The following is a 12,566-nucleotide window of genomic DNA, read 5'->3' on the forward strand; positions in this document are numbered from 1 at the left end:
AAGTTTGATGCATGATACAATGTGCTTGGGGCTGGTGTACTGGGATGACCCAGAGGGATGGTATGGGGAGGGATGTGGGAAGGGGGTTCAGAATGGGGAACACATGTACACCCATGGCAGATTCATGTTAATGTACGTCAAAACCAATACAATATTGTAAAGTAATTATCCTCCAATTAAAGTAAATAAATTTATTTTAAAAAATAATAATACCATTTATAATGCCTCAAACAATGAAATACTTGGGCCAAAATCTAACAAAATGTGCAGGATCTGTACACTGAAAATTACAAAACACTGATGAAAGAAATTTTAAAAAACCTAAATAAGTGGAGTGACATACAACATTCACGAATTGGAAGACTCAATGAAGTGAAGATGTCAGCTGTTCCCAAACTGATTTATAGATTTAATGCAATTCCAATAAAATCCCATGATGATATTTTTTGTTGGTAGGGAAAAGTATATTATAAAATTTATATGGAAATGCAAAGGCACAGGAATAGCCAAAACGATTTTGGAAAAGAAAAATCAAGTTGGAGGACTCATATTATAGTATCTGGTTTTAAGACTTACACTTCCTGGTATCTCAGCTGGTAAAGAATCCACCTGCAATGCAGGAGACCCAGGTTCAATTCCTGGGTCGGGAATTTCCCCTGGAGAATAGATAAGCTACCCACCTCAGTATTCTTGGGCTTCCCTGGTGGCTCAGATCGCAAAGAATCTGCCTGCAATGCAGGAGACCTAGGTTCAATCCTTGGGTTGGGAATATCCGCTGGAGTAGGGCATGGCAACCCACTCTAGTATTCTTGCCTGGAGAATCCCAATGGACAGAGGAACTTGGCGGGCTACAGTCCATGGGGTTGCAAAGAGTCAGACACAACTGAGCGACTAAGCACAGCATAGCACATTAAGCTACAGTAACCAAGATAGCATTGTATTCACAAAGTTGGATGATATAGAATGTATAGTGCAGAAATAGACCCACACACATGCAGCTAACTGATTTTTGATGAAGATGGAAATGCAATTCAATGGGAAAAGGATAGTCTTTTCAACAAATAGTGTTGGAACAGCTAGTCACCCATATAAAAACAGATGAAGCTCAAACTAAATCTCACATTTAAAGATTAACTCAAAATGGATCATAGATCTAAATGCATAATGTAAAACCACAAATTGTAAAGCAAAATAAAGTAAAAATAAAAATTAAAAAATAGAAGGAAATTTTCATGACCTGGAGTTAGGCAAAGGGTTCTGATAAATAACTCCAAAATAAAAATTCATAGAAGGAAAAACCTGATAAATTGAATTTCATCCAAAAGGAAAAACTGTTCTACTTAAGATACTGTTAAAGACAATGAAATGACAAGCCACAGATTGGTAGAAAATATTTGCTAATCACATATACATATCTAAACTCTCAGACTCAGCAGTAAGAAAACAAACCCCTAAAAAATGGATAAAAGATTTGAATAAATACATTACCAGAAAAGATATATGGAAGGCACATGAAAAAGTTACTCAACATCATTGACCATTAGGGAAATGCGTATTAAAACTACAGTGAGATACCACTCCAGGGCTATTTTAACAGCTACAATAAACCAAAATGGATAACATTAAATATACTGGCAAGAGTGCAGAGCAAAAGGAACCCTCATGCATGTACAATCAGGTAGTCACTCTGGAAGACAGTTTGGAAATGCAAATCAAAATCACAATGAAATATCACCTCATATCCATTAGAATGCCTGTTTGAAAAGATAACAAGTGTTGGCAAGGATGTGCAGAAATGGAAACCCTTGTACACTGTTGGTGGGAATGGAAGTTGGTACCACCATTATGGAAAGCAGTCTGGAGATTCCTCTCAAATGTAAAGATAGAACTATCATTGCTGTTGTTGTTTAGTCATTCAGTCATGTCCAACTCTTTGCGACTCCACGAACTGCAGCATGCCAGGCTTCCCTGTCCTTCACAATCTTCCAGGGTTTGCTCAAACTCATATCCATTGAATCAGTGATGCCATCCAACCATCTCATCCTCTGTTGTCCCCTTCTCCTCCCGTCTTCAATCTTTCCCAGCATCAGGGTCTTTTCTAATGAGTCAGCTCTTCACATCAGGTGGGCAAAGTATTGGAGCTTCAGCTTCAGCCTCAGTCCTTCCAGTGAATATTCAGGGTTGATTTCCTTTAGGATGGACTGGTTGGATCTAACACCACAGTTCAAAAGCATATCAGTTCTTGGGCACTCAGCTTTCTTTATAATCCAACTCTCACATCTATACATGACTACTGGAAAAACGATAGCCTTGACTAGATGGACTTTGTTGGCAAAGTAATGTTTCTGCTTTTTAATATGCTGTCTACGTTGGTCATAACTTTCCTTCCAAGGAGTAAGCATCTTTTAATTTCATGGGTGCAGTCACCATTTGCAGTGATTTTGGAGCCCCCAAAATATAAAGTCTGCTACTGTTTCCACTTTTTCCCTATTTGCCGTGAAGTGATGAGACCAGATGCCATGATCTTATTTTTTTGAATATTGAGCTTTAAGCCAACTTTTTCACTCTCCTCTTTCACCTTCATCAAGAGGCTCTTTACTTCCTCTTTGCTTTCTGCCACTAGGGTGATGTCATCTGCATATCTGAGGTTATTGATATTTCTCCCAGCAAGCTTGATGCCAGTTTGTGCTTCATCCAGCCCAGCATTTCTCATGATGTACTCTGCATATATGGGGAGTTTATTCTATCTGCATGGGATTTATATGTGTTGTCTAATTTTGTATTTCCTTTTTTCTAAATTTTAAGTTTCTTCTTTTTAATTTTTTGATCCATTAAGTGCTTTTAAATTCTAATTTTTCTTTACTATTTTGGAAGTTCTACACACTTCAGTTTTCATTGTTGGAGGGGACTTGCCTTTGAAATTTTACCCATTATACACAGAATGTTGTTGTTTGTTTTGTTTTGTTTCCAGCATTATTAATATAAATTGGTCATACAACATTGTATTAAATGTTAAGGTGTACACTGTGTCTACTTCATACACTTATATACGCAAAATGATTTGATTTCCACAATGATTTTAGCTAACACCTCCAGCAGATCACATAATTGCCATTTGTTTTTTTGTGATGAGAGCAGTTCAGATCTAATCTCTTAGCAACTTTCAAGTATATAAAATACCAAAACACCATGCTGTACATTAGATCCTTGGAAATTTTTCCTCTTATATAGCTGGAAGTTTGTACCCTTTGACCAACACCAACCCATTTCCCCAACACACACCCCAGCCCCTCATAACCACAATTCTCCTCTCTATTTCTATGAGCTCATCTTTTTTTACATTCTACATGTAAGTGGAATCATAAAGTAATTCTCTTTCTCTGACATTTCATGGAGGATCACGTTTGATTTGTAATGTTGAGCATCTTTTTCTGTACCTGTTGATCATTGGTATGTCTTCTTTGGGAAAATAAAGTCTATTCAGTTCCCCTGCCCATTTTTAAAAGCTAATTGATTGTGTGTGTTTGTTTTCCTACTGTATTATATGAGTTCTTTATATATTTTGCATATTAATCCCTTATCAGATATATGATTTACAAATATTTTCTCCCATTCCATAGGTTGCCTTTTCATTGTGTTGGCTGTTCTTTTTTTGTGAAGATTTTTAGTTGGACATAGTCCCACTTATTAATTTTTGCTTTTGTTGCTTGTGCTTTTGGTGTCATATCCAAAAAACATTGCAAAGATGAGTTTCCCTGTGTTTTCTAGTTTTGCAGTTTCAGGTCTCATGCTTCAGTCTTTAATCCATTTCAAGTTAATATTTTTGTATCATGTAATGTAAGGGTCCAAACTCATTCTGCATGTGGCTATTCAGTTTTCCCAACACCATTTATTGAAGAGACTATCTTTTCCCCATTGAATATTCTTCGCTCACTTGTCATTTATTAGTTGGCCATATATGTGAGCATTTATTGCTGGACTCTTAATTATTTTTCACTGATTTATGTGTCTCTCTTTATTCCAGTGCCATACTGTTTATTTCTTTTTTGCAATACTGTTTTAATCATTATATCTTAGAGTATAGTTTAAAATCAGGAAATGCGATACCTCTAGTTTTGTTCTTCTTTCTTAGGATTGCTTTGGCTATTCAGGGTCTTCTGTGGTTCCATATTAACGGCCATCTTTTCCATCAGCATTTACCAAATAGTTCATTCTTTCTGCTACTGTTTTGGGATGCTCCCTTTATCATATATTAAATTTCCATTTATATCTGTATCTGTTTCTGGACTCTGTTCTGATTGATATAATCATCTATACCTGCAACTCTGTGTGACTCCATGGACTGTAGCCTGCCAGGCTCCTCTGTCCATGGGATTCTCCAGGCAAGAATACTGGAATGGGTTGCCATTTCCTTCTCCAGGGGATCTTCCCAACCCAGGGATCAAATCTGGGTCTCCAGCATTGCAGGCTGACTCTTGACTGGAGTGGGTTGCTTTTCTGTTCTCCAGAGGATCTTCCCAACCCAGGGATGGAACCCAGATCTCCTGCATCTTTACCATTGCAGCCACCAGGGACCATACCTGCATTAAGACCATGCTTGTAATTACAATAGCTTTAAAATACCTTTTATCACTTTGAAGAGAAGAAACTTTGATTCTCAGTTGCACTAAGCTATTGTCTGAGCATAGCTTACTGGATTTGTGGGCAACCACCTTGCAGAGTAGACAAACATCTATTGATTGGATAGACAGCTAGATATATGGAAGAGGCTTTCAGAAACAATTCTCTTAATAAGTTGAAATATATTTTACTTTTATTTATTTTTCATTCAGAAATAATTTCAAACTTACAGAAATACTGCAAGAATAATAGAGAACTCCCATATACACTTTATCCAGATTCACTCATTTTTAAGATTTTGCTATGTTTTCTTTATCATTCTCTTTCTTCTATATACATATTTTATAACTTACTTTCAACGTGAGACTAGACTGTAGACATCATATCCCTTTATCTTTTAATACTCCATTGTGTATTTCCTATGAATGAATATATTCTCTTACATAATCAAAGTGGAGTTATGAAATTCAGAAAATGTAGCATTGATATATTATCTAATACATAATATAATACATTTATCTAATTGACAGCCAATATTCCAGTTGTATCAATTAATGCTGTTCTTTGTAGCATTTCCTCTTCCCAGTTCAGGCTGTAGTCCTGGATCTAGTTGTCCTGATTCTTTGAAATGTGCTTCCTTGAATTTGGAACATTAGCAGATAATAATTTTAATCACCAGATCAAAGATTTTCTTGTTTTTTTTTCCCCTCTGTATAGTTATTATTTTTCTCTTTGCAACTAATATACAGTGTGTAGGGAGATACACTGAGACCATGCAAATGCCCTCCTCCTCATTAACCTGCCACCCACCATATAGCACCTAAATGCATCATTACCATGGTCTACAACTCTCCTCACTTTGAGATTGAAACCTAGCTGATCAGGCATTACAGTTTGCTTTTTTGGAAGGTATAATGTTATCTCTTCTTGAGAATAAGATATGGAGCATAACTTATAATCATTTATAATCATATCATGACAAAAAATAATACATCCAGATACTGCTAAAATCTTCTATTCTCCATTTCTTTTGCAGGCATCAATGGCTATGTTTTTGATAGCTTGCAGCTGTCGGTTTGTTTGCATGAGGTGGCGTACTGGTACATTCTAAGTGTTGGAGCCCAAATTGACTTCCTCTCTGTCTTCTTCTCTGGATATACCTTCAAACACAAAATGGTCTATGAAGACACACTCACCCTATTCCCCTTCTCGGGAGAAACTGTCTTCATGTCAATGGAAAATCCAGGTTAGTTATTTATATTATTCTTTTACTAACAGCAGTGTTTGCTTCACTGACCATTCACATGGTTTTTTGCCCACTAGCTCACATCTGCCCACTAGCTCGTCACATGCTAAATTGTTCAGGTGATTTTGGTAATTGCAAGGCATTTTAATGACAGAACCATATCAAATGAGCTTCACAGGTGGCTCAGTGGGGACAGAATCTGCCCACAGTGCAGGAGATGCAAGAGATGCAGGTTTGATCCCAGGGTTGGGAAGATCCCCTGGAGGAAGGCATGGCAACCCACTCCAGTATCCTTGCCTGGAGAATCCCATGGACAGAGGAGCCTGGCAAACTACAGTCTATAGGGTTGCAAAGAGTTGGCCATGACTGAACATGCACATATGCACCACAGCAAATGTTTAAGTTAAAAGTCTTTGCTTTAAAAAGTGCCTTTACTTGCTGTGGGCCAACCTTTTAAGTGTGTTTATTAGACTGTAGTGGTGAATATACATTTATACCTGCAGTTAACACACAGGGTCTGGCTAAATATGTTTCTGTGTGCCTTGTGAACGTTGGTTTTGTTGGGAAGTGCATAATAATCTCCTCTTGCATGCGCACATACCATCAAACCACTGTGAAGCCTTCGGGACAAATGTGGCTGTCAACTTTTCATCATATGCCTCCCTCCAGAATGACTCAAAGGCGAAGCTTTTGAGCACACCCAGTCTGGTGATCTGGAGAAGGTGGTGGCACCCTACTCCAGTACTGTTGCCTGGAAAACCCCATGGATGGAGGAGCCTGGTGGCTGCAGTCCATGGGGTCGCGAAAGGGTCAGACACGACTGAGCGACTTCACTTTCACTTTTCACTTTCATGCATTGGAGAAGGAAATGGCAACCCACTCCAGTGTTCTTGCCTGGAGAATCCCAGGGACAGGGGAGCCTGGTGGGCTGCCGTCTATGGGGTCGCATAGAGTCGGACACGACTGAAGCGACTTAGCAGCAGCAGCAGCAGTCTGGTGATCAGGAGGAACACTGACCCTGTCTAAACCTAACAGATTGTAGTTATTCTATTACACTTATGACTTTTCTGGAGATAAACTCTCATGGGGAAATTTCTAGGGAATCAAAACCAATCTTACCATATAAAACCATAGATTCACCTTCATACCCAGAAACTCATCTTATACTTCAGTAATGTATTTTTGTGGGAAGTGAGTGAAGAAGACCCTGACAGAACTCCAATAACACCTCTGAAAGTATCTTGTTTCTTCATGTTTATATCTTCATTATCTGCTTTACAGCTAAGTTGTAAGGTCTCAGAGACCTTGTCATCTTCTTTGTCATTGAATCCCCAGTGTTTATAGTGCCTGGCCTATAGTAGATGCTTAATAAACATTTTTTCAATGAATGAATAAATTTAAAATGTGCAAAAATGTTATAAAACAGTATACATAATATGATTGTAATTGTCTAAACCAAAGAAAGTGTGTGTGTGTGTGTGTGTGTGTGTGTGTGTATAGGCAGAGAATGCTATTTAAAATATCAATATTTTCAGAAGCTTGTAAACTACTTTGGTGATCAGTTAAATTCTAAAGACAAATTAAAACTCTGCTTTATGTGTCTTGAGGGGAAATTTTCTACCTTGATTATAAAGCTCAAGCTAAATAAAGCCCCTGTTCTATGTTACTGATTTCTTATTTTAATTTCACTGTGGTCATGTAACAGACTCTGTATGATTACAGTTCTTTTAAACGTGGTGAGACTTGCCATGCACCCAGCATATGGTTTACTTTTGGCTAACGGCTCATTTGCACCTTTGACACTGGCACCACCACAGCAGGTATGTTCAGGCTCCAAACACAGGCACAGTGAATTCCATTGTCACACTAGGCACCCACTCTCCAAACAGTGGAATTATCACAAATGCATGCGTGTCTCTGCCCCAGAAACCAGCACTATTACCCAGGCCTGTGTGCTCACATGCCAGACCCAGCACCAAGAATCCCCTCAGCTAGGGCCTCAGTCTGTGTGTGTAAAGAAAAACAAAAGAACCCCAGAAACCTTCACCACCTAGGAGATCAACGACCCTCATCACCATCATGGACACTCACAGCTTTGACAACGAAGGACCCTCCATAATCTTTGCTGACACTGACCTCAACTGACCGAGCTGCATGTGGTCTATGCTGTTGTACCCTCGTTGGAACTGGAGCTGCTGAATCACACATTGAAAAAGAAAGAAAGAAAAATAAATAAATAAATAAATAAAAGAAAAAGAAAGAAAGAACCCAAAAATCCTGGAGCTAAAGAATACAGTGAATGAAAAAAATGCAACAGAGAGCTTTAAAAACATACTTGATTAAGCTGAAGAAAGAATCTGCAAACTCCAAGATAAATCTTTTGACATTATTGAGTCAAGAGGAGAAAAAAAGGAATGAAGAAAGCCTGCAGGACTTATGGAATACCATTACATTTTTCCAAAAAAGACAAAGAAGTGACAAACAGGTATATGAATATGTTCTCAACATCACGAATCATCAGGCAATGCAAATCAAAACCACAGTAAAATACCAGTTCATACCTGTCAAAATGACTGTTATCAAAAAGTCAAAGGATGATAAGGATGTTGGCAAGGATGTAGAGAAAGCATCCTCATGCACTGTTGGTGGGAATGTACATTGGTGTAGCCATTATGAAGAACTGTGCAGAGATTCCTCCAAAAGTTAAAAAGAGAACTACCATCTGATCCAGCAATCCCAATTCTGGGTATATGTACAAAGGAAATGAAATCAGGATCCTGAAGAGATACCTGCACTCCCATGTTTTTCACTGCACTCTTCATAATAACCAAGACATGGAAAGAACCTAAGTGTCCATTTATGAATAAATGGCAGAGTAGAAAGACCCTGAGCTCACCTCTTCTCACAGGCACACCATAATCACAACTATTTTCAGAACGGCTATCAATGAAAAAGACTTGCACTTACCAGAGCAGATCTCCTACAACTAAAGCTATAAAGAAGGAACCGCAATAAGATGGTAGGACAGACATCATGATATTGTCCAGTCTTATATCCCTGGGTGGGCGTTTCACAAATAGGAGAATTACGGGTGCAGAGGCTCTCTCAAAAGAAGTAGGACGTCTGGCCCCACATCAGACTCCCCAGTCCAGGGATGCTGGACCAGAAAGACAAGCCCCCAGAGCATTTGGCTTTGAAGGCCAGTAATGCATACAATTGAGAGTCCCATAGAGCTGGGGGAAATAGCAACTTCACTCTCACATGGTCCAGGGCAAAAGCAGGAATAGGAGGCTGGGTCAGACTCACCTACTGATTTTGGAGAGTCTCCTGGAGAAGCAGGGGGCAACTGCAGTTCCTCCTGGGGACATAGAAACTGGTGGTAGCCATTCTAGGGAGCTCTTTCTACCATATGGACACTGGTGCTTGCAAATGCCATTGAGGAATCCTCTGTCTGGCTTATCAGCAAGAAAACGCAGTCCCGCCCTGGCTCAGCATCTATAAGTGCCAGTTCTAGGACACATGATGGCAAGCAAATAACTGGGCATGAACACAGCCCACCCACCAATAGACAGGTTGCCTTTAGAACCCCCTGAGACCACAGCAGCCCCTGGACATGGCCCTGCCCACCAGAGGGCACAGGGTCTGTCCCTGCACACCATTGTGCAGGTACCAGATCCAAGACTTCCAGCCAGAGAACCTGGGACCAAGCTCAACCCACCAGTGGGCAGGCACCAGCCCTAGAATCCCCTGGATCCTGGTCCTGCCCTTCAGTGAGCCTGCTCTAGCCTCAGAACCAGCTTCACCCACCAATGGATGTCACTCTTTTTCACTATTTGCCGTCATTATCTGCATATGACATGATGCTGTACATAGAAAATCCTAAAGGGAGCACCAAAAAACTACTAGAGTTCATCAGGGAATTTGGTACAGTTACAGGATATAACACCACTAGGGCTTCCCTTGTGGCTCATCTGGTAAAGAATCTGCCTGCAATGCAAGAGACCTGGGTTTGATCCCTGGGTTGGGAAGATCCCCTGGAGAATGGAAAAGCAACCCACTCCAATATTCTGGCCTGGAGAATCCATGGGGTCACAAAGAGTCAGACACAACTAAGCGACTTCATTCCACTTTTCACAGGATATAAAATTAATGTACAGAAAATCTGTTGCATTGCTATACACTAGCAATGAACTATCAGAAAGAGAAATTAAGGAAACAGTCCCATTTACAATTGCATCATAAAAAAATAAGATATCTAGGAATAAACCTACCTAAGGAGACAAAGGGATCCCAGGTGGCTCAGTGATAAAGAACCCCCCTGCCAATGCAGGAGATACAGAGACATAGGTTCAATCCCTGGGATGGGAAGATCCCCTAGAGAAGGGAATGGTAACCCACTCCAGTATTCTTGCCTGGAAAATCCCATGGACAAAGGAGGCTGGCAGGCTACAGTCATGGGGCCACAAAGAGTTAGATGAAAGACCTGTACTCACAAAACTATAAGACACTGATGATAGAAATAAAAAATAGGAAGATAGATCATGTACTTGGATGGGAAGAATCAGTACTGTAAAAACTACTATGTTACCCAAGGAAATCTACAGATTCAATGCAATCTCTTTCATATTACCAATGCCATTTTTCACAGAACAAATGACACTGATTAGCCAAAATAATCTTGAGAAAGAAAAACAGAATTAGATGAATCATCCTCCCTGACTTCAGACTACAAAGCAACAGATATCAAAACAGTATGGTACTAGTACAAAAAAAGAGACATAGATCAATGGAACAGGGTAGACAGCCCAAAAGTAAACTCACACACTATGGTCAATCTATCACAAAGGAAGCAAGAATATACAATGGATAAAAGACAGTCTCCAGATACTGAAGAAAAACTGGACAGATGCATGTAAGAGAATGATATTAGAAATTCTCTAACATATTACGGTAGAGAATTTGTATATTATACAAAATAAACTCAAAGACCTAAACTGAATACTATAAAACTCCTAGAAAAAGACATAGGTGAAACACTCTTTGACATAAACTGTGGCAATATTTTTTGGTTCTATCTCTTGAAGCAAAGGAGATAAAAGCAAAAATAAATAAAAGGGACCTCATTAAACTTAAAGATTTGCACAGCAAAAGAAACCATTGACAAAACAAAAACAGAAAGACAACCTATTGAATGGGAGAATATATATGACCAATGGGTTAATATCCAAACTATATAAACAGCTCACACAGCTCAACATCAAAAAAATTCAATCAAAAATAGAAGGCCCAAATAGATGTTTTTACAGAAAAGACATAGTAATGGCCAACAAGCACATGAAAAGATGTTCAGTTCAGTTCAGTTCAGTCACTCAGTCGTGTCCGACTCTTTGCGACCCCATGAATCGCAGCGTGCCAGGCCTCCCTGTCCATCACCAACTCCCGGAGTTCACTCAGATTCACGTCCATTGAGTCAGTGATGCCATCCAGCCATCTCATCCTCTGTCGTTCCCTTCTCCTCCTGCCCCCAATCCCTCCCAGCATCAAAGTCTTTTCCAATGAAAAGATGTTCAGCATAGTTAATTATTAGAGAAATGCAAATCAAAACTACAATGAGGTATGACTTCACACCAGTCAGAAGGTATCATCAAAAAATCCTCTAACAGGGCTACCCTGGTGGTCCCATGATTAAGAATCTGCCTACCAATGCAGGGGACACAGGTTTGATCCCTATTTGAGGAAGATCACACATGCTGTAGGACAGCTAAGCCTATGTACCAGAACGACTGAGCCCATGCTCTAAAGCCTGTGCTCCCTAAGAATAGAAACTGCCGCAATAAGAAGCCCACACAGCACAACTAGAAAATAGCCCCTGTTCCCCACAACTAGAGAAAACCCACATACAGCAATGAAGATCTAGCGCAGCTATAAATAAATAAAATTTTTTTTAATCCACAAACAATAAATGCTGATGAGGGTGTGGAGAGAAGGACACCCTCCTATACTGTTGCTGGGAATGTAAATTGATGCAGCCTCTATGAAAAACAGAATGGAGGTTTCTCAAAAACATACAAACAGAACTACTATATGACCCAGAAACTCCACTCCTGGGTATTTATCCAAAAAAATGAAAACTCTAAGCTATGCTTCCCAAAGTTCATAGCAGCACTATTTACAATTGCCAAGCTAGGTATCCATCAATAGATGAATGAATAAAGATGTATACACACACGCAGGCTTCCCTGGTATACCACTCAGATGGTAAAAAATCTGCCTACAATGCAGGAGACCCTGGTTCGATTCCTGGGTTGGGAAGATCCCCTGGAGAAGGGGTAGGCTACCCACTCCAGTATTCTTGGGCCTCCCTGGTAGCTCAGACGGTAAAGAATCTGCCTGCAGTGTGGGAGACCTGGGTTCAATCCCTGGGTTCAGAAGATCCCCTGGAGAAGGTGATGGCAACCCACTCCAGTATTCTTGCCTGGAGAATCCTCATGGACAGAGGAGCCTGGCAGGCTATAGTCCATGCTGTTGCAAAGAGTTGGGCATGACTGAACAACTAAGCACAGCACAGCACAGCACAGTATACACACACAGTGGACTACTACTCAGCCATTAGAAAGAATAAAATACTGCCATTTGCAGCAACATGGATGGGCTTAGAAGACATTAGGCTGAGTGAAATAAGTTAGAGAAAGACAAATAC

General features: G+C 39.8%; 1 protein-coding gene across 1 annotated transcript in view; it reads left to right on the forward strand.

Moving 5' to 3' along the window:
- F8 (coagulation factor VIII) overlaps positions 1–12,566 on the forward strand; it is a 142,388-nt gene that overhangs the window by 64,683 nt on the left and 65,139 nt on the right. Inside the window, exon 13 of the mRNA XM_040265450.1 lies at positions 5,657–5,866. Coding sequence (XP_040121384.1) covers positions 5,657–5,866 — 210 coding nt within the window. The remainder of the gene's footprint in view (positions 1–5,656; positions 5,867–12,566) is intronic.

Source organism: Oryx dammah, unplaced genomic scaffold (assembly GCF_014754425.2).
Source record: "Oryx dammah isolate SB20612 unplaced genomic scaffold, SCBI_Odam_1.1 HiC_scaffold_23, whole genome shotgun sequence".
Taxonomy (NCBI): Eukaryota; Metazoa; Chordata; class Mammalia; order Artiodactyla; family Bovidae; genus Oryx; species Oryx dammah.